Below are 23913 nucleotides of genomic sequence, written 5' to 3'. Positions count from 1 at the left end.
TCATTACTCCTGTCCTAATTCCTAATCCCTTCTCATTCTTAATCCCAGAAGAGGGCATTGGCTTGTCTAGGGTGCTATGACACCACTTTCCTAATTCAGCCCATACGTCAGGAACATCAGTCCTTTCATCCTTGGGGCTCTTTCATCTTGGAGTGTATTTACTCTGTCTCTCCCTAACAGCACCCGTCTCCCTTGGGGAATAGAATTAGACTTGATTAAGTACTTAGACTGTGAATATACTTGTCTTTCAATTATTATGAATGTATATAAAATTAAGTATGTTTGTCATAAATATTGCAGTCTATATTAATATTATTAATATTACCACTAAACTCTGCATAAGAATATTATCAGGCTGTATATATTAAGCACATCCCCATGCATACCACCAAGAACAAAGATGTTATTGCCTGTAACTTAATAACGGTTCTGATCTGATATGATCGATGGTGATATCCCTAGATGCTTTTGATTCCTTTCCTTTATATCTCTCAATGTGAGGGAGAGGTTACACCTCTTCATCATGTATGCTCTTTGGCAAGAGACACACCCTTTCACCATTAGCACCCTTTAAAAGAGTGCAACTCTTCATTATTTTTACCCTTTGAAAGGGACACAACCTTTCACAATCAGATCTGCACTTCTGATTCCCCAAATTATCCCCTCTCAAATGAGGTTCTCTTCTCCCTTTTATATCTCATGTTTGAGGGAGTCTCAACTTTTCATTCCATGTCTTTTGACCATTCATTAACTTAATTAAATTTTAATTATATTAATTATATTCTTTTATATTTTAATTTTAAATTTTTTTTTATTCTTTTGAATTTTAATTTTATTATTATTATTATTTACCATTAAATTCCATTTCAAAGTGGGGACATTATAGTCTGCCCCACTCAATATTGCTTGTCCTCAAGCAATGATCATGGAGTGTTGAAAATGATTCCCAATATGAAATGGCTATGGAAACACACATGGAATAAACATGCCGGAAACATACCAGGCATGAACCAAACACAAAGCATACACATAAAAACATTGTGCATACACATGGATATATGTACATGTATTATTGGATTCCTTCTTATTGACTAGAATGATTCATTGATTCATGTTTACCCTACAGGATGGCAGGTTCAAAGCTCTGATACCAATTGTAATGTCCTGTTGATGGTATTTTTACACAGTATGCAACATAGAATAAAATACTAAGTACTCTATCCTCTCTTGAACAAAGACTCCTAAATGCTAAGCTGCGTGATCAAGTGGGACGACTCCAAGGTTCTCAAATGTCAGGTCTTGATGTGCTTTTGGATAGACTCAGTTGTATATGATGTGATATTGCTTGGATCACAAGGTGGACTTACATTGAATGCTTGAATGCTTTGAATGTCTCTGGAACGTGGAAATTTAACTTGATTTGAAAAAAAGGAAAAAGGAAAAAGGATAGGGTTTGAGAAAACTATTCTACTCCTAGGAATGCAAGAGCAATGGAGAGTCTTTAGTGAAACTCAACTAAGTCTTGCTTCAACATGCAACAAACATCTGTACAAGGCTAGTGCAATCTCCTAAGAATAGCTTTATTATTTTAAAATCACCACTACAAGCATAGACACCATCAAGTTGATGCATATCAATGAAGAAGTGATAATTGAAGTTAACCTTGGCTAAGATGGATCTACTTGACTATGCAAGGCACTTTACCATCGGCAAGGTGTTAGTAGTATGGATATATGAATTTCACCATTGATCATACACAAAGTTCTTCCATTCATTTAAATAACATGAAAATCAAATGAGAAGTAGAGACCATGCAAATTGTTGAATCAACACATAGAATTCACCATATCTTCAATGAAGTTTACATGCCTTTTGCAACAATGTCTTGGCAACAATCTTTGCCTTCTCTTCCTACGCTAACTATTTGCTATCTGCTATTGAGCTACTAACTATTCTCTATTAACCTTTACAAATGAAGAAGTGGAGCCTTATATAGTGCTCTTATTACAATTGAATGACTCAGATTGATTCACAAGAAGTGGAGCCTTATATAGTGCTCTTATTACAATTGAATGACTCAGATTGATTCACAATCAATAGCCAAGATCGAAAGATAGAAACCTATTGCAAAGCATTTAATGCTTGACCAGTGACAAAATTACATTTGATGGGGCACATGTCCTTCCTTGAAAATTCGACCAATGAATGACGATGGCAGGTACATCGAACTTTGTGCCCATGTGGTAGTTATCTTCTTTTGATGAATAAGTCAGGTACATTGAATCTGGACGCCTTATCTTGGAATAATATGATTGGATAAATGATGACTAGGCACCACCTTAGCTTTGCTCGATCTTTGTAACCCATCACAAGTTGTAGATGAATAAGGCACATCTCTTGATACTCAACATCTCCAAGCTCTTGATGTGATAATGACTTTGCTCCTGTTCATCTTCTAACTTTAATTAACTCTTATGAAACTATCTCTTGTCTTGATCACTTTCGTCCTTCTGCCTGGCTATATTGGCAATGATTATTGGATTTCCAAAGGAAATTCAAGATTGTGAAAAATTTCTTCCTTGAGTTCATGCATTCCTACACTTGATGAGGGTCAACTGTGCTCCAGCCATCTTCTACTTGGGAGAGTTGTTTAAGTTAATTTTGTAAAATGATATTCGATTTGCAAATAAAACTTAATCATCTAGGCTAAGATTCATAACCCTAGGGAGACAATTCTCTCAAAATTTCTTAACATAAATTTGAACCCTTGGTTGCATCTCTAACCCATAACTGAAATATGATCATCTATGCTAATAATAAGTCCTTGTAAATGCTCAAAGATGATCAAAATATATTGAAAGAACCTTTTAAGATTGAAATTGATAAACGATAAGGTATACCAATGCTAAATAAGGTCTGTTCGTCTTGAAAATATGACTAAACTATCTTGTCTCAGACCTGCAAACTGATTAAAAATGGGCTGGTAATCAATCTTTGGGTTTGTCAAGTTGCAGATGTAGGATCACTGATTACTTCTCAAGTTCGCTGATGTCTAACAACCTCAACGTGGCTGCCTTCAACAGAAAATTCGCTGATCAAATGAGGTTGATTAGCTGTTGATGATGATTGATTTTGCTTGCCCTATTAATAACTTCGCCCTGATTCCAGTCCAAGTCACTTTTGATCAAAACAAGGTTTGCTGTGCACTCAAATAAGATGGATTCAGTATTCCCATGGATCAAAATTGGCCCTGGATTAAGTTCGCTTTGGTCTAGCAATAATGAAATGACTTCACTGTCCTCCCAATGACCAATTCGCTGGGGATACTGATGAAATTCGCTGTCTCCTGAAGATGCAAATGGTGAATTTGCTGCTGTCAAATGAATGTTCGCTGAAGTTTGTGGATGCAATTTTGCTGGGAATGATAACCAAATTACTGCACTTAGATTGTTACCCTCTTCATGCTGATCAAATTCGCTGACACCTGAAGGAAATCGCGGCTTTAAGATGCAACTTTCTTTATGTTTTGATCAAATGAAATGATCAAAACGATTTCTATATAGGCACTCATTGAGGGGGGTGCGTTTTCATCTTCCAAAGCTAATTCGATTGCATTCATTTAATTATTTGTATTTATCATTTTTAAATTTCAAACGGAAGCATCTTTTTCAAAATCGTGGGGTCCTGGGAAAATCAATTTGCTATGAATCGCCCCCTATATTGAATGCCTTGCAATCAATTCTTGAAGTCGATCTTGAGCCTTGAAATTTCATGTTTTTAACGTGGGTGCCCAGCTTACATGCATTGATCAAAACAAGTTCATCAAATTAAATACTCCGGCTTGTACATGTTTTGTCTTAAGGGTGGCATCATCCCTTGCTCATTGCATTCATTGAATGATGTATCCTTAAGGCGAAGCTAGCCCAAGACTTGCTTACCTTTGCCAAGAGAGGCTTTAAAATTTCGAGTCATAGAGGTGCTTGGTCAAAGGACGGGATATCTTGCCTTAGTGACGGCATTCTTAGCCAAGGGATGAAACGTCCTTGGCTCAGGGACGAAATGTCCCTAGAATTCCATGCCCCAGCCAAATTTTTCATATCAAAGGTGAATTATTCAAGTCCATCCATTGCAAGCATAAGATCATTTAACGCTGATTCATTCTAAAAGGAAGATGCTCAACAATCTATTCAGAACCAAAATGAAAACAAAGAGGGGGTCTCTAATCCATAAGTTACTGATTTCTTAAGCCAAGGGACGAATTGTCCCTCTTAAGGCGCTGATGTGGTTTAGGCAAAGGACAGATTTAATCCCTACGTTCGTGCCTTTGACGGTAGCTGGAAATACAACACTTAATTTGCTGCTTTTTGGTGGTAATGGAAGTGGTGATCTGGCTAGTGGTTTGGTATTGCTTATGCCTTTGAAACATTTTATTGCTCTTTATTGTAAGGTTTTGGTGGGACCCAAGCATGCTGCGTGGTAGTGGGGGATGTAAAGGAAATTGCAATGCCTAAAAAAAACTTTTTAAATCTCTATGTGGTAGTGGGGCCCAAGCATGCCATGTTAGTGGAAGGAGGAACCGAAGTTGGTGAGGTGGAAGGGGTGTGCGATGAAGAAAGGATAAGGGGAGTGATAAAAAGATGCCACGGGGGTTAGGAATTAGGAAAGGAAGATGCGGTGGGTTAGGAAAAGGTAAGGACAGTGGTAAGAGGGTAGTGACATGGTGGATAGGAGCGGGGTTAAGGAAGGGTAAGGAAAGGTGATAAGGGAGGTATAAGGGATAAAAGGAGACCGTGGCAAGGAGGGATAAGGTAAGTGCTGCGGTGAGGTCATAAGGAGTTAGGAAAGGTAAGGATGGTGGGCGGAGGTAATAAGGGAGGTGCCGAGATTGGGGAGTTATAAGGGAATAGCAAGGGGTTGGGTGTAGGGTGTAGGCTAGGATAGGATAGGGGTAGGAGGTAGGGTGGTAAAGGAGTTGTCGGTCGTGGATAGAGGGTGTAAGAAACGGTAGGTGGGAGGTATAAGATAGGCGGGAAGTGGGAAGATGGAAGGCAGGGTGAATGGAAGGAGATGGGAGTGGAATGGAAGGGAGTGAGGGGAAGTAAAAATGTAGGATGGATGGAGAATGGGATAAGGTGAAGTGAGAAGGTAGAAAGGTGAAAGGAAGAAGGAAGGGATAGAAGATATAGGAAATGGGGAAGGTCGATGAGATGGGGTGAAGTGGAAGGGATAGAAAGGTGAAAGGAAATGGAAATGAGGGGAGATGGAAGGGGAGCGATCGGGCTTGGGCACCCACTGGCAGTGCTGGGAGAGGCAGGTTGAAAGCGTGGTTGGGTGAAGGAAGTGTTGTGCTTGACTTCATCCTAAAGAGAGATAGTCTCGACCTGATTACATCTTAGCCACCTGAGATACTGCACATCTTCTAAATGAAAGGCAAATAGCTAAAAGACTCAACAACAATGCTAGAAAGCAAAAAAAAAAATGGGGGTCCCCATTTGCAATGGGGCGATGTGTGAAAATGTCACAACATGTCCCCACTTTGAAATAGAATGATTCATTGATTCATTTTTACCGTGCAGGATGGCATCTCTACCCTTTTCTTTTTTCTGTGCCATCCTTCTTGCAATTCGTTGCAGTTATTTACAACTGCCTCACTTCCTCCTCTCACTTTTATTCATAGGGCCTCCCCTCTTGCCTCTCCCTGTTCTGATACTATATTAAAATGGTGGGCATAGCATAGCATGGAAAAATTGGACGAAAAGCATGTTTTCACTGAATGATATATAAACTATGTATAAGGCAATGTTGTCATATTGGCATGACATAAGTATGACTAAAATTGCAAAATTCAGTTGGCATGAATTAAATTGTCAGTCGTAGGTGCAAGAACTTTAAAGAAAGCATGGGAAGTATCATTTTATTATCAGCATGAACAATCTGATACCATTTCATGTCTCTTCAAGAATGAGAGAGTTTTATTTGCATAAAGAATGACATTTTGAAAGTGTTCAACATCTTAGGAGCATTACCCCATGCCAAAAGACAAATAGCAGAACAAGATATTGAGAGTCTACTTTTGGTGGTGGGTTTTAAAATCTGTGAAATTAGTGTTCATAATTTATTTGGGCTGAAGAAATAATTGTATCTTTATTTGCTAGTATTTCAATGGTGTGATGTTTGTTCATTTATTCTTAACTACATTGTTATTATATATGTTATAATAGCTTCTTTGTTATCGTATATAACATATAAGGAATCCCTATCTAGGTTTACTGTTGTTTCTAAAACTATCCGAGGTCTCTGCATAAACTGGAAGCTGTGCAGAATCAAGGTCTTTAACTTTAAGGATGAATGATGTGAACTTTGAATTTAACAATTATACTAGCTATCTTATGTGTCAGGATAGTTTTCTGAATTTAGATACTAATGCAAAATTATAAACATGACAATGTAATTAGAGTTGAAAGCAATGGATGGTTAATGCAATTGTTTTACAATTTATTTGTTTTTGTCTTTGTGTCTGATTTATTACTTATTTTTGAGGAAGGCAAGAGCCAGGGCACCATATGGTTTGGGCATACAAAAGCAGCTTTCAACAATAGGAGAAGACTCTGACACTCATAGTGATTTCAGATCTATAAATAAGGCTCCAAGTGATGCTCCTTCAGCACGTGAGTTGGTGGAGAAGGTATAAAGATTTGCTTTTAGATTTGTGAATTTCATCTATAACTTTAATCCTCACATAAGATCAATATTTTTTTTTGTGTATTTTTTAATATTTCAAATTGCAAAATTTTAAAAGGAATTCTTATGCTATTTGGAGTTTTTATTTTAAATTTTTGTTTTGTTTTTGCTCATGAATTTTTTATGCAGGACGTGAAAGAAAATCCTATAATGCTATATATTAAGGGAGTTCCAGATGCTCCTCGTTGCGGCTTCAGTAAATTAGCAGTTAGTGTTTTGCAACAATATGGTAAATAATATGTGTATCCTATCACTTTTTCAATGAATTGTGTGAATTTTGTACATAAGTAGCTTTTCATGGCTGCTCCTCGCTGTGTTTTCAATTTTCACATAACTCTTCTTAAATGTTATGCCAAGATGGACCAAAAAACATTGATTGTTTTAGGTTTTATATTTGGGTTATGCTTTCCTGTAAGATTTTACAAGAACCTGTTAGTGATTGGATGGTCTTGGCAGTACCTTCCAAAACCAAATGACTATCAATTATTAATTAAAACAAATCAATGATAATTGTAGTGGCATAAAATATTGCTCCCTGTAGCTTTGGTTAGGGCAATTTCACTCTTTGTCTAGGTTAAGTTCAGAAGTTCAAATAAACATATAAGCCAAGATAAATAGCATACATTTAGGATGAACAATGATTCAACAGTTGGTCACTGTGGAAAGCTTCAAATCCTACAGAAATATAGATGCTGCTCTATATCATCCCTGTGCTAATGTACAATTTGAAATATCTATCCAATTTATGTGTAGGTACAATTACGTCACCCTGGCATAGTTCCCACCTACATATGTGGTCAGAGTTGGATGGTTTTGTTTGGAAGGGAACAAACTGTTGGAATTGGGTGAAAGGTATTACCCAAAGAAGTTCACCCTCTCCTTTCCTAACGAATATTTCAATATATTTGTTATGTTCATCATTTCAACCAGGCCATGGCAGAATTGCTAAGTTACCGGTCGTGGTATGGGTTCGCAGGTTCTCTCGTGGGTTTGGTCAAAAAAACGTTTTGGGGTTGGGTTTGTCCACAAAAAAACATATTTAAGTTACATAAATATAAGGTTTTTTCTTTAATAAATAATGGATAAATATATTAAAATAAAATGAATCTAACATCCATTAATTTTATATATATATATACACACATACACACACATTAATATAAATTAATAAATTATATAAACACATATATATTTAATAATAAGTTATATTGATATTCAAAAATAAATTAAATATATTAATAATTATATATTTTATATCTTAATTTTAAAAAATAATTAAACATTTTAAAATTGAATAAAGCCCTATCGTAATAGTTTGGTATGGCATTTATTATTTTAACTTTTGGCGAGCCCCTTTTAATTTTTGTTTATCGTGAGTTTGGCAATGTCATTTCGTTTTGGGTATAGCAAGGCTTGAAGCCTCAACCTCATGGGGTTTCGAAGCTTGGGGTGGAAAGAGAAGTGGCATGAAGCTTCCAATCAATTTTGTCTGCCTTTATTCCTTCTCCTATCGGGTGCAAGACACAGGAATTTCAAACAATTTATTTCAGTTTCCAAAATTTTTGCCGAATTTCATAAAATCAGCAAACGTTGTGACATGGTGTTGGGAAAGAACATCAAAAATTCGCTGCAGGTTCTCCTAAAGTCATCTGGAACGAACCCACAGGAAAAAATCTGAACCCAGGCTGCACCCCTGCCACACCAAATCAGAATCCAAACCCAAAACGGATTGTACCCAAACCGACAAGGTTACAGGGGTGATCCAGTAACATGATGAAACAACTTATCAATTTCTGACCCCACTATGCTGATGATTTCGTCATTGGTTTTTGTTCACCTATCCCTAATCTAATGCTTATGTGCCTTCTTTTGTTTTCAACGGTGCTGGATCTGATTCATTGTCTGCTCCCAGTTTAAATAGCTCTCATTTCAACAAGTCCTTGTCTGAGCAAATATCATGAACAAATGCATTTGGCTATATGGAATATTCCGTGCTTCATATATGTCCATATTAAACAAGTGGCCAACTCCTCTAGTCGTTCTTGATTGTATGGGTTGGCTATCTAGAGGAGAAAGAAAGCAGAAGAAATATTAATGTCATTGAATGACCAAGAACAGGGCAAAGGGACTATAACAATCATCAAGTATGATAGCAAAGTAGTAGGGCAAATCGGGCCCTAGACATGCAAATAACTAGAATAAATTAGCAAATGTTAACTACTTTTCTGAATGCAAAAAGCTGATCGATTTAAGGCAACATTGGCATGGATCTTTTGTTCATAAATGTATTGCATCAGATGCCTTACAGGTCAAACTAATAAACTGACAACATAAAATTTCCTATGTCAAACACTTGGGTAAAATATAACCAAGTGTATTTGATGCGTTTAAAACTCCGATGCGTTTAAAACTCCAAGTGAGGGCTGTTATAGTTCCAATTGCTACAAGTTGCCCTTTTGAGCTACAAATTTCGTTCCTTGCCTTCAAATTAATTGCAATTAAGTTGAGCATTAGTGCATTGAATAAGTGAATGTAGGCAGATATGCAATTTTTTGCCAAACCATTGATAATTTTTTTGGCAAAATGGTTTTGTCAAATAACTCATCAAAGAGTTAAATGATGAATAGTGCCTTTTTGGCGGCCCCTAGTTCTTGATGAATGCAGCATTATATTTTAGATATTGGTCCCTCGCATTGAATCTTGAGGGAGGGCATATAAACCATGGCAGAATTTGTGTGAAAAATGCTGTGTTACCGGGTACATTAGCAGAACCCCCCAGGTCCTGGTCTGGTTTGAACCGAGTTTGGGTCGGGCTCGGTTCGCTGCTAGTTTGTGCAGGGTCCTACTGGGAGCCTATGGGTTTGTGGTGGATGAACTTGGCAGACCTAAAACAAATTTGTGCGTCATTTCCGGTTGGCAGGCGCACCCAGGGTGAGTTTGACGTTTTTTTTCAAAAAAAGGTAAAAATGCCCTCCCCCCCAAACCCTAATCCACCCATGCAAAACAGAAAAAAGGTGAAACCTATTTCATTTGTGCTCTTGTGAATGAAAAACAAAACTATTTCACTCCATCGTTGAACAAGTTTTTTTGCTTACCATTGCACAAGCAAAGTTGAAGGGTGATCATTGAATGCTCCAAGCTGATTGTTATGCTTTTCCCTACATGTTTGCAAGTGCTGATTTGTTTTCAAAGAGTTTACAAAGCAAGATTTTTTATTTTTTATTTTTTTAATGCTTGGTAAACTTTTTAACGTGACCGGTGACACTAGCATGACACGCCCTTCGGCTCCACGTGAAACACTTTTGACCTGGAGCTATGAACTAGTGAGGCCACAAACGCGGGACCTCATCCCCACACTTCACTTGTTCAAACTCGCGAGCACAATGGCCCAACGAAGACACAAGGCTTGCGAGCACAGTGGTCCAACAGGGATTTGAACCTTGGTGGTCACTTCACCAACGGAATGTTTTAACCGCGACACTACACATCCGAAGACTACAAAGCAAGATTTTAACAAGAGGTAGGTTTTTTGTATTTTTTTCAAAAAAAAAATTGCATTTTTTTTACTCTGTACTCTCTAGTTTTGTTTTGTTTCTACTGTTTTCATTTTGGTTTGTGTCTTTGTTACTTTGTACATATCCATGTTGTTTATAGAATTTTGTATTAGGTATTAAAATGGAAATAACTTCTAGTGCTGGGAGCCACATTCTCCCCTTCGAAAATTTGTGGAATGGTAGCCCAACTTCCAGGTGGAGGAGGTTTCACTAGGATTTGTTCTCATTGCAAAAAACAATACAACAACTTATCCAGTTGAGTGAAAGCACATTTGTGCTTTATCCCTCATCAAGGCATCAAATTTTGTCCAGGCAAGCCAAACGATAAAGGCTTTCTTGCAGAGGAACAAGTAATGGTATATATTGGAGAGCAAGCAAAAGCAGATGAAGTAGTAGGGAAACAATCCTTTGCCAAAGAGGGATCTAATGTCTTTTCATCACCTTCCAATTTTGGACCTTTTGAAACTAATGGCTATCCATTCTTGTCTATGCCTCAAGAGCAACTTGTGACACATAAGAGAGCAAAGGGACCATTGCAAACAACATTTTAAAATGAGGCTAGAGAGATTGCCGAGCAAAACATAACTAGATGTATCTATGCTAATGGATTGGCATTTAATGTTGTTCGCTCACCTTATTGGCAAAGAATGGTGAGATCAATTAATGAGGCTCCAAAAGGGTTCAAGGGCCTGGGTTATGAGAAGGTCTGTACCACCTTATTGGATAGAGGTGAAACATGTAGAGGACTCCTTGAAGCCTATCAAGGATTCATGGATCGAAACAAGGGTGTCCATTGTATTTGATGGATGGAAAGATGCAAGAAATCACCCACTGATCAATGTTATTGTAGTGTCCAGGCAATGTGTTTGATAGTAGTGGATTGTGAAGGGCAATTGAAGGACGGTCCATTTATTGCTAATATTCTTTGCCAAGCCATTGAGCAAGTCGGCCTCAGAATGTTGTTCAAGTTGTAACAAACAATGCCAAAAATTGTAGGACTGTTGGGTTATTGATTGAGGAATGCTATTCACCCATTTTTTGGACACCTTGTGTTGTCCATTCACTCAACCTAAAGCTGCAAAAAATTGGCAAAAAAGTAGAATGGATCAAAGAGGTGTATGCTGATGCCAAGGAGATCCAAATGTTCAGCACCATATGTCACAAGGCATATTTAGACAACTCTCAAAATTGGAGTTGTTAAAGGTAAGTTAATTATTTATTTTAATTTCTACTTTAAGTTTTGCAAACTTTTTAATTTAATTTTAGTTTTAATTTTTCTTATTTTGTTTTCATCTAGGCTGCTGAAACCTGTTATGCTTGTTGTCTCAATTTTTTAACTTCCAAAAAATTGACAACTCCTATGAATTTTTCTTTAAAATTCATAGTTTTCTTCTGCAAGGCACATTTTACGAGGTTTAAAACCCATATTTGTTAATGTCAAGTCATCAGGGGGTGTGTTTGCCATCGTTGTCCAAGTGTTGGTTCGTTTTTGCCTTCATTTTCCTAGCTTTCTGTGCAATTTCAGGTTTAAAGTCAGTTGCTGCAACTAGGAACTTTTTGCTGTCATTGCAAGTAAGTTTCTTGCAACTTGCAATGGGGGTTCCAAGACACGATTACAAGTAAGTCTCTTGCAACTTGCAATGGGGATTCCAAGACCCGATTGCAAGTAAGTCCCTTGCAACTTGCAATGGGGGTTCAAAGACCGATTGCAAGTATCAAAAAATTGAGACAACAGCTATGAATTTTTCTTTAAAATTCATAGTTTTCTTCTCTAAGGCACATTTTATGATGTTTAAAACTCATATTTGTTAATGTCAAATCATCAGGTGGTGTGTTTGCCATTGTTGTCCACGTTTTGGTTTGTTTTTGCCTTCATTTTCCTAGCTTTCTGTGCAATTTTGGGTTTCAAGTCAATCGCTGCAAGTAGGAACCTTTTGCTGTCATTGCAAGTAAGTTTCTTGCAACTTGTAATGGGGGTTCCAAGACCTGATTGCAAGCAAGTCTCTTGCAACTTGCAATGGGGATTCCAAGACCCGATTGCAAGTAAGTCTCTTGCAACTTGCAATGGGGGTTCAAAGACCCATTGCAAGTCTCTTGCAACTTACAATCGGGATTCCAAGACCTGATTGCAAGTATGAAGGTGCTTATCTTTCTATTGCAAGTTGTGATTACTTGCAATTGGGTTTCCAGGACTCGATTGCAAGTCTTTCTATTGTCTTTGCATTATAATTTGCAATCAGAAACCTGATTGCAAGCATGTAACCCTTTGTCTTCAAATTTCAAGTTTCCTTTACTTGCAATTGGGTCCTAGAGACCTGATTGCAAGAGGTCTTAATACATGTAAAGATGGTAAGCAAAAGCTAGTGCTGTCATATGTTGATGACATTAAATGAAAAGAGTATGATGTCATATGCACACAGAGGGTCAAAATGGCATGAACCATGAAGCAAAAAACAGTGGCTAAGTCAAGTCCTATCTAAAATTAGGGATGACGATTCTAGTCTCACCATTGGGAATATTTTCTTTCCTTTACTAAATGTGGAGAACTTGACAAATGAATAAGTAATGCAGTAGAGGAATGCATTGTAGTAGCGCTATGTGGTAAAAAGCAGTGATTTTCACTATCATAGTGGCCAACAAAGAATGTTAAATATCTTCAAGTTCAGTGGTTGATCTTCTGAGGTCACCGTCATTACCATTAAGGTCAAATGATGCAAGTTTTTGCTCTTGGATAAATACCTTCACCGATCTCAAATACTTCAAGTTACAAACATCTTGTAGTAGCATGAAGACCTCTTAGACAGATGATGATGTAGATAGAGTCGTGTCTTGGACACTTAGATTAGTTTCAATTATGCATTTTTTGATCTCCCTTTGACAAATTACATGTAATGTCAATTGTAATTACAAGTAATCTCGTTACTTGTAATCTCATGTAAACAAATTACAAGCTGGTTAGCAGTAGGATTGTAATTTGAATAAGTCATATTAGTTATAGTTAGTTGTGGAAAAAGTCTCAGTTAGTTAGACTTCTACCACTTTTTGCTCTCAGCTCCTCTCCTATATATATAGGAGGGTGCTCTTTGTAATTTTTAATTTTTTTCAACAAGCAAGAAAACTCTGCAGAAATTTACAGTCATAAAGACTTTGTGCTTCATACTTGTAAATTGTTTTCTCAAGTAATATCAAGAAGGCTTTGAGTTTCAGACTTTGTGTTGAAGTCATATCCTTATATCTGTTGTGTTCTTGTGTCATAGTGGTATATTTTTATGCATTTGCTTGATATTATAACGAGGTTGTTGAAAGGAGCTTTAACCTGATTTCTTGCAGACTTTGTGTTGCAAATAGTGAGGGTTAAATTAGTGTAGTTAAGTGTTAAAAACTGAAAAGAGTTGCGAGACTTTGTGCTTGTGGTTGTTCCCATTTGAAGTAGTTTAGAAGTGCATCATATTTGCAGACTTTGTGCTGTTATATGTTGTATATTGTTCTTGTTTTAATCATTTTGGAAAGGTAGATAGGAGAGTGGGAATTAAAGACTTTGAGCTTTCACGGAAACTTCACTTCCTTTTTGTATAAGCATTCTTGTTATTATTAAAGTTCTTTAAGCTACTGTATTTGTTTTCTTAACTGCTATTTCTTTTCTAGGAAGAGAAAAGAATATCATCTTTTCTGAAAAAAGAGAAAAGGATGTTGTCCCACCTGAATTAAATTAGTATTTAGTTAGTAATAGTAGAAAAGGGGGAGCGTTCCCTTAAATTAGGAGAGTTTTACACTCACACGTTGTGGTTGAAACCACAATTTTGCACATCTTCCCAGGTGTAAAAAATTTTCAACCAACAATGCCTCCAACACACTTGTTGAGACGACTTGTGAAGGTTCGTGAGGCATTGTCTAGCATGGTAATCAGCCCTAATTGGAGCATATGGAGACAATCTAGCACTACAAAGGCAGCAAACATTAAGAAAATTATAGTAGATGACACTTGGTGGGATTGTGTTGAGTACCTCCTTAAATTCACCAAGCCTATATTGACATGGATAGGCCTTGCTTGGGTTACGTATATGATGGCATAGACTTAATGATTGAGTAGATGAAAGTCATCATAAATGAAAAAGAGCAAGATCCTAAAGAAAAATTCTTCAAAGAATTGTAGCAAATCATGGTGGAGAGATGGAACAGAATGACCACTCCATTGCATCTCCTTGCCTTTGCATTGAGTCCCAAGTACTATAGTCAACAACTCCTTACTGGCACAAGACTTCCCCCATATAGAGATCCTAAGTTGCTCAAGAGTACAAGGCACCCCTTCATAGACTCTTTCACCAAGACATACGTACTGCAGCGAGGGATGAATTCATGAGTTTTGCAAGTACAAATGATTGTGACCTTGAAGCTCTTTGGGACAAGCATAGGGTTGCTGCTCATAGTTGGTAGTACTTCCATGGAGAAGCATACCAGCACCTACAACCACTTGCCATCAAAATTTTGTCACAATTAAGTTTTTACTTCCTACTATCTTCTATATTTTATCTTGCTTTTGAGTTTGCTATTTTATTTATATTTTAAAAATTAATTTTATTTATAACATTTAACTCTGTAATTTCAAAATCTTGATAGGTTATTAGTTCATCTTCTTCTGAGTGGAATTGGATCACATACTCCATCCACTCAATAAAACACAATAGTCTACACTCCAAAAAGGCAGAGGACTTGGTCTTTGTGCATTCAAACTTGTGGCTCCTCACACATGAAGAAAATTCTGAAAAACAAAGGGAGACAAGGCAATTGGATATTGATCCAGAGCATGCTAAGATGGATGATTCAGTTGCCCACCTTGCTTCTCCAGAGTTGATGACCTCAAGCTACCTAGTGATCATGAGACTGAGAATGATAGTAGCGCGGCCTATGCTAGTGCGAGTGCCAATGCTAGTGGCACTATTTGTGGTTCTAATTTACCACAACATATGGAGGATGATGATTTATTTGATGACCCATATGATATTTGATCACCAATGGCTGATTGTAGACACTTGACATTATGCTTATTCTTGAAATATTAATATGGTAGTCTATTTTGCTATGCTATTTGAAATTTTGAACAAAAACTTTAATATATGCTATTTGAAATTAGCATAATGGTGTATTTTGAACTTAATTACTGCATCTATATATATATATATATATATATATATATATATATTTATTTATTTATTTATTTATTTTTATATGTTTTGTATGGACAAACCCAAATCCCCCCAAAAAATTTGATCAAACCCGCAAATCTGAACCCGATCCAGAACCAGAACCAGAAACTTAGGAAATTTGACTTGTTGATGCCAATCACAGCTATTTTGTATCTGCTCCTCCTTTGGTATTTGGGGTTTCCTCGAAAAAATGTATTGATGACCTGGACTTGCCCCTTTCCACCATGTAGCTTGCGTTGTGGATTACATCTGTTTCGTTGAGGATGAAATTTGAGAATTAGGTTCCACCATATGATTTGTAGCATAACTTTATATGCTGCCTCCAAATTTTGTTATCTACGTTGATCCCTATTTCTGCTGGTAATTGTTTATAAAGATTCATTTTCACAAGGATCCGAGCGAAGGTGAAAGTGGTTTCTAGCTGAGATATTTCTAAAACTGCAATGGAATTCCTAGTGGAAGAAAGGCTGGGAGATAAATTGCAAGCAGAAGGTTAGGGAGCTGAAGCAACCAGAATTCTGAGAGAGTCTCAATGGGAGGGTTGAAATCTGGGTACCTGGGTTTCAGATCAAGATAACTATTGTCCCGGAACTATGGCACCTTCCGAAGCAGCAATTTCCCATCCTTTGTGGATCCTTAGATCATCAGGAAGAAACCTTTGGCACAAGGGCTAATGAAGAGTTCTTCCAGGTTTTTAAAATTGACTCATTTGGAGCAATCAAAATTGGCTAAACATTGTGAAACTGACAGATCAACATATACTCCATATGTATAATTTCAGCCTCTTTGATTTCCACCCCAATCTCCACAATTTCAAATTATTTGTGCCAAACCCAATAATATTGAGACTCACAAAACTCAGTAAAAACTGTGCACACTGTTTTTTATAGTCTGGGTTTGAACTCAGGTTCGTTGAAAAAATTTAACTGAGTCTGTAAGTTGAGGCTGCAGACTCACCAAGATCAACAAATAGCTCTAATTTTATGGTCAACATTAACACTAGAACCAATCTTGTACGTAGTTTGAGGTCTATGCCATGTTGCAATTTGCATGTGTTGCCGCATCAACATTTTTGTTGGCACATGAAGAGACAGTTTATATATCTCCTCAGTCTCAGCCTTCCCTGTTACTTTGTGGGAGAGAGATCTTCACGAGTTGAGGGGTTCTTGGTGCTCAGTCAAGGAGTAGCGGCCTAAGGCAGTATGGTGCAGCTTTGGCCTATGTTCAACCTTTACTTCTTGATGCAGCTTCATTGTAACTGCTGGAAAGTGAAGAGTTATTTTGAAGAGTAATCATTTATTTTCCATATTACTAAAATTCTATTGTATCCATTACATATGTACACATATATCATTCAAGAGGATGTTATGCACAAAACATTCTTTCTTTTATTGATGAAAGTAGCAAAGTCAGGGCCACGCCTGGATACATCTTCTGTTGCTCATCCAACATGATTTTGCAGTAGAAGTCACAAAATACAAAAAAACCCTATTCATCATTCACCCAAAAAACTTACATTGCTATCATTTTTACAGAGCTCCCTAGCATTCGTTTATATGCATCATATTCACTATTACAGCGTGTAACTTTCATTTGGTGTTATCCCTTGCCCACTACCACTCTGCTCCTCACCTTCTCCCATCAGGATGCCTAGTGAATCCAGAAGGTGGCCAATGCCAACAATTGCTTGGCCCTTGTATGTATTATCCTTCATCCCTGTCCCTTATATAAGGAAGGGGACCAGAGGGCTATCATATCTGTAGTAGAGTTGTGGCCACCTTCGCCCGTGCACAAAGTTTTGTGCCCAAAATTGCCACTACGAGCCATTGTGCAAGTCCCACTTACCACTGCCTCCATCACCTTTTTATCATTGCCATATCCTTTGTTTCCAACAGCCAAGCCAAGAAGAAGGAAACCACTTCCGAGTTGGTGCAGTATTTGTTTTCCAACTCCACGAATCCATCTCCTAAAATCATTTTGATAGCTTGGAGGATCATGGGGGAATGGCACCAAAAAATTTGCTTTAGGCGCATGTTTGAAATGCCCCCCCCCCCCCACAAAAACTAGCTACTGCACATTCGCTTTCAAGTTGATTGTCGTCTCCATTCTTTTGTTGGCAGAGTTGTTATGCTTGAGGCTGTTAAAAGCCACACCATGCTTATTAGAATATTTAATTATATTTTAGTCACCTATATTTAGTTCCTTGTTTAATGGTCATTTAGCTTTTAAGCTTTATTTAGCTTTCACGCTTAATTTAGCGTTTAGCTCTTTAATCTTTTACTTCAACATTATGTTCTAATTATAGAACATCGTCTTGTAACCTCTATATATACGTGTGTATATCTTTCAATGTAACCATTCGATTATTTGAATCATTCATTCAATTTATTTTTCATGGTATCAGAGCGGGTCGATGGGATTCTTTAAAATTTGGCGAATTTTTTAATAAAAATTCATGGCTTTCTTTCTGGAATATTTTCCAGATTTTTTTTTTATTGCTTTTTTATAAAAAAATGATTTTGCTTTTTTGAAGGCTTTTTGAAGGTTTTGAAGGTTTCTGGTTCGTGGGAGAATTTCTTTGTGCTGGGCAGCAGTTCATGTTTTTTTTTAGCGTTCTGGAGATTTTCGGGCCTGCAACTTAGAGTTGTTTTTGCAGATTGAAAATTTTCCTAGGGTTTCTGCAATTTTCGACTAGGGTTTTGACCCTTCAGTTCAAGTCAAAATTTTATTTTGCTTGCAGATTCTTGGTGGGTTTTTCGAGACCTAAACTAGGTCGTTATCAGATTTTTTTGGGTGCATCGTTTTTCGTGCCTTGATTTTTGAGCCATTGGATCTGTATTTTGTTTTTAGATTCTCGATGGGTTTTTCGAGAGCTTTTTTGGGTTGGTCTCAGATTTTTTTGGGTGCCTTGTTTTCCACGCCTCGAATTTTGTTCCAACAAATTTGCCTTGGAATTTAAAAACAGTTCACAATTTCTGCTATTTCTGTGGACGTTGGGATTTTTGCTGTTTTTTGGGCACCATTTATGCTGTTTTAAGTGTGCAGAAAATTTTAATTTTTGGGTTTCTTCCAAACCTTGAAATTTGCACCTTGAAATTTGTGCCAGAATTCTCCTCCAGGGTTTCAGATTTTTTGTGCAGCTGCTTCTATTCTGATTTTTGAATCAGATTCTTCTGTCTCATGCTTTCACTAGGTTGACCTCGTTCAACCTCCATTTTTGTGATGGCATCTTTGACTAACATCATGTTGGAACACAGACAAAAGTTCAACAACTATCACAACACCTAGAAACAGTGCATGTTCACGATATCTAAATATCGTTCCCTTGATCAGATTGATTTTGGCCAGACCTTGTCTTACAGGTCTCATGGTTTTCACGATTTTTTCCTGAAAAATTGTTTGTCGGTTTTCTGATTTTTTCACAAAAAATCATGGGAGGGTTTTTACGATTTTTTCCTCAAAAATTGTTTGCAGGATTTATTATTTTCCCAAAAAAATTATCTCATCTGTAATCCGCGGTATTCGCATAAGATTTTAGTTATCTGCCATCTGCAACGCTTGCGTGGGATTTCTAGGTTTTCACAATTTTTTCTTAAAAAATTGTTTGCTGGTTTTACGATTTTTTCCTAAAAAATTATCTGTAACACGCAAAGTTCGTGTGGGATTTGTGATTCCGGAAGTTCTCTGGTTTTGATAGATTTTTGTCCTAAAAAATCGAGCTTTGTTGCAGTTAGTTTGGGTCGCACCTGCCAGGGCGAACATCTACAATCGTGGTATCTTGCAGTCAGTTTTGGAGTTGATACTCTTCTGCAAAAGGGTTTGTCGATTTTCCTCAAAATCATGGTTTCAGGTCTCAATTTGGTTACCCATCGTCAGGTTGGATGGATTCTGGTATTCTTGGTCACTAACACTTTTCAGATCCAGGGAGGGTCTCCATGCAGCAAAGTGTTCTTTTCATTTGTGATCAAAAGACCTGCAATGTCTTCTGTAGGGTAGTTAGTAGATAGAATTACCATTAAGGGAGGGTATTAGAATATTTAATTATATTTTAGTCACCTATATTTAGTTCCTTGTTTAATGGTCATTTAGCTTTTTAGTTAATTAGTTTTTAAGCTTTATTTAACATTTAGCTTTTTCTTTTTAGTTAATTAGCTTTTAAGCTTAATTTAGATTTCACGCTTAATTTAGCGTTTAGCTCTTTAATCTTTTACTTCAACGTTATGTTCTAATTATAGAACATCGTCTTGTAACCTCTATATATACGTGTGTATATCTTTCAATGTAATCATCCGATTATTTGAATCATTCATTCAATTTATTTTTCAATGCTGACTGCCCCACCAACCTTGTCCTTCTGTCCCTTTAGCATTAACTCTGTCTTCTTCAAGAAGTAAATACATTTTTGTTTGCCATACTCCGCCTCTACACGAAGATCCCTCACATGTGTCTAGTAAATTCTCCAAATCCATCTGCCCCTGTTCAACAATCATGTCAATAGCCCACTTTAATAGGTGATCCACAGATGCGTGAAATCCTGAATTCTTCCAATTCTTCCAAAATTCTCCAAATCGGCTTCAATTTCCAGTTGGGATTTTTGCGGTATCGCATTGCATTAAGAGTGATTAATGAGTCTCCATCCAGGGGAATTTTGTTGAAATTCAAATTTTTGCACAAGGCCAAGGCCATCTAGGCTTCTTGGAGTTTGGCTTCGTTAATGATCCCTGTTTTCAGTCTCTTCGCTTCTCAGGCCACATTATGCCCATTGTGATCTCACACAACGCACCTAGCTCCCGATGGACTCAGGTTTCCCCTGGCAGCTCCATCAAAATTTACCTTTACCTAGCCCACATTTGGTGGTGACCATTTCATTGCCGCCCATGGATACTAGCGGATCAACCCACTCAGCCCCATCAGTGGGGAATGCACAAAAAATTCTTATTAGTAAAATAATGTTATCTTTCTATTTATATCTATTGGATATGCACTCTTTGCAAGTTCTGTTTTCAATTTATTAGTTATAATTCATAGGCAAATTATATCTAATTACTGTTTTTAATACCAAAATATATATTCAGATCCAGATGATTGATTAGTTAATTACATCTTGCATATTTAGATCGTAAGTTAATTGCATAACTAGCCATGGATTCTCCAAGGCATGAATTGATCTTGCACCTAGTTAGTTAAAATGGTGGAAAGGAGGATTTCAATGAACAGTGACCGTTCAGTGTTGTGGGGTGTGATGGTGCTACAAGGGCCTGGCAGTGGATCATTGGAGGGAGGTTTCCATGGGTGTTTTAAGTAGCTAAATAATTTTTTGACATTTCTCCTTTGGACACAATGTCTTTTCACCTCTAGCTGGCTTGCATCTTTACAAGATCTTGTTCCTTGGTGAGTGTTAGAGATAATAGTTTTAATTTAGTTAAAGATATCTTTAATTCTCAATATGTTGTCATTATTCAGATACAAGTTTAGTAAACTGCTTTTTGCTATAAATGTGATTGCTGATTTTATTAATTAGGATATATTGGCTTTTTCAGGTTAGTGATCTTGTGTGCATGATAATGATAAGGTTGCTTTGCTTCATGCAATATTTACTGTGCAGGTGTTTCATTCAGCTCAAGAAATATACTGGAAGATTCAGAACTTAAAGAAGGAATTAAAGCTTTCAGGTGAGCATAGTTAGTTTCTTATGTTTTTTAAATTTGATGTTGTAATATGAACCCAATCTTCTAAATGAATGCTTTGAAAGGCAATAGTCTCGCTGTGATCATGCTCATGTAATCCTTACCATTTGTTTGTGCATTTTAAATCACATCTACATTCTTGACTATTTAGGTATATATCCAAATTATCCTTCAACAATTCATACGTGAAATGTTGAATTTTATCTGAATTTTGTTAACTCAATTTTATTTTTATAGACCAAGTAATTTTCGTGAGTGTTAAGTCTCCATGAATACTGGAATGCATGTTGTGCGATATTTACTACAAGATTAATGTTCCAGTTTAGCATTGAACTGGGATACAGTTAAGAAGTCCAGCAAACATTATCATCTTTTAGATGCGGTGAATTTTGATTTTAGCTTATCTCTGTAATTATTACCTGCTGGGGAAATATGAATCTTTTGGCTATATGCATAGATCATCATTTGGTGGCTATTATCTTGCTTGCTGGTCATGTCTTGTGCTGAGAATCTGAGATGATACTGGTAATTGTTGTTATACTGCATGCCAAACTTGTGAACTGTTGCAGATTTTTGTGATACAATGCCCTTCAGCTTACTGTAACAGAAAATAAATCCATTGTTTGCCTCGCTATGCAAGAAATTTTGTTTGCTTCACTCTATGGGGAATGTTTGGTTTCATTTTCAACTTTTAAAGACTTTGGTTGCCTCAGGATGGAGACATTTTGTCCAGATTCAAAAAAGCTGTTATCAATCTTTAATTATACAAAAACATTGGCTGATGCCAATCTATTCCATATAACTAGTATTTGGAATCTCTGTAACCGAGCTTAGATCTTATCTCAACCTTCCCTTATAATTTTCACATCATTCATCTCAGGGTCTAATTATACAAGACAATACTAGAATGGTTTTTCCCCAATTATACTTATTGCCTTGTGTTACATTTGAATGTGGCTTCAAGGTTGACATCTCAAGTTGTTTAGAGTCTTTGGTTTTGAGAATTTTGTGCATTTCAATTCTAATCCCATATTATTTTTGTTTTGGTACTGCAGCAATTGGCCCACGTTTCCACAGATCTTCATAAAAGGGGAGTTTGTAGGAGGTTCGGACATTATTTTAAACATGCACCAGGTAAATGCCTGAATTAATGGTCTCGTTAATGTTATATTCCCCTTTTCTAGATTATGCCAAAAATTATGTTGCCTTGTGTGCAGTCTGGAGAACTGAAGGAAAAGCTAAAGGATCTCATGCCAAGTAAATAATTTAGAGGAACACAGAAACCTTGTGAAATTATCTCATTTCAGATAGAAAAATTGCATGTATTGACTCTCAAAAATTGAATCAAGCTGAGGTTTTTATGGTTGTCACTGTTTTCAAGCATCGGCCTGTTCATTCAGACAGTGTTCGATTTGTATCATAGTTTTAGCCTCTGAGATTTAATCAATATTTTTTATACGGTATCTTAATTTGCATGTGCAGCCTAATGAGATACTTTAGCAGCTGCTGTATTGCTAGAAATAGTTTGATATGCATATTCTAGCTTCTTAGAGGCACTCACAAAACACATAAGGTGAAAGGCCTGTTTGAGGGAGGATTAGTTCCTAGCTGTGTTTTGGGGGAAAATTGATTGGTCACAGTAACAATCTCATTATGAACTATATTATTAAAGTGAATATTCATTCGGGCCTTGCCATGGGGAAGAAGAAATAAATGAGTTTATATTTTGTTTTATTTGGTTCCGCTGCTTGGGAAAATGTTCTTTTATTAAGCTTATTGTGAAAATTGGTCATTCCTCTTTCTCTTGTTTTAAAATTCCTTTAATATAGTGAAGGAAAAGTGAGATTAATTCAGTTTTAAGGGTGAATTTAAGCAAAGTTATCTCTTATTTTTAATTAGGTAAAGGTCAAGCTTGGGTTATATGCTAGTTTGGATTGGATTCCACTGAGAAAAGATAGGTCACTTTCCTTAAGAGTTTAATCTCTGGTTATGCCTCAGGTGGGACTCATTGAACATCGGTTGCCTTCAAAATGGATGTTATCATTGTCATTAAACCAACTCCCTCCACATCTATTGGTGTTAGGTGATTTGGCCTTTTAAGCTATATGATTTGATCAAAATTTACAGTTAGAATTGTCCACACAATTATTTATTTTTTATTATCAGATTTAGAAATGGTATTTTTTTTATATTTTAAAACACAGGAAGTTTAGATTTTGCTTTTAAAATATTATTTATTTTATGACTGATAATTAGTAAAATTTAAATAATTTGAAAAATGAAAAAGTCCTAATATTGTACTTATTTACAGAGTTTCAAAATACCAGCTAATTTCTTATACTGTTTTATGTTTTTTATTTTGTTTTTTTAAATAAAATGTAAAATGTCATACATATGAATTAGATGTGTTTGATATATTATATATAAAATTCGATTTGGGTTCTTTGGAGCTCTAGTTAAAGATAAAAGTCATCCATGAGGGTTTCTTCACTACCTCATGTTGGATTCTTAATTTAGGGCTGTCACTAGACACAAACGTGGGCTTCTAGAAAATAAAGGTGTAATCAATACAAAGTGGTTTCAAATTGGGGAATATCTACCTGTTTGTGGTCAACTATCGTACAAGCCTAAAACCATTGGGGAAGTTTTAATAATATATTGAAGGATTATTCTGCATAACATGAATGCTAGGGTTGTCTTTGCTTTAAATCACAATCATTCTTTAAT

At 36.5% G+C, this 23913-nt stretch overlaps 1 protein-coding gene across 1 annotated transcript in view; it reads left to right on the top strand.

Moving 5' to 3' along the window:
* The window catches only part of LOC131027978 (monothiol glutaredoxin-S15, mitochondrial), a 54342-nt gene extending 31422 nt beyond the window's left edge, over positions 1-22920 (top strand). The window contains exons 3-7 of the mRNA XM_057958083.1: positions 6545-6685; positions 6871-6970; positions 21105-21171; positions 22242-22320; positions 22404-22920. Coding sequence (XP_057814066.1) covers positions 6545-6685; positions 6871-6970; positions 21105-21171; positions 22242-22320; positions 22404-22451 — 435 coding nt within the window. The 3' untranslated portion in view covers positions 22452-22920. The remainder of the gene's footprint in view (positions 1-6544; positions 6686-6870; positions 6971-21104; positions 21172-22241; positions 22321-22403) is intronic.
* Positions 22921-23913: the final 993 nt, after the last annotated feature.

Source organism: Cryptomeria japonica, chromosome 1, assembly GCF_030272615.1.
Source record: "Cryptomeria japonica chromosome 1, Sugi_1.0, whole genome shotgun sequence".
NCBI lineage: Eukaryota > Viridiplantae > Streptophyta > Pinopsida > Cupressales > Cupressaceae > Cryptomeria > Cryptomeria japonica.
This window is presented reverse-complemented; position numbering and strand designations above follow the sequence as displayed.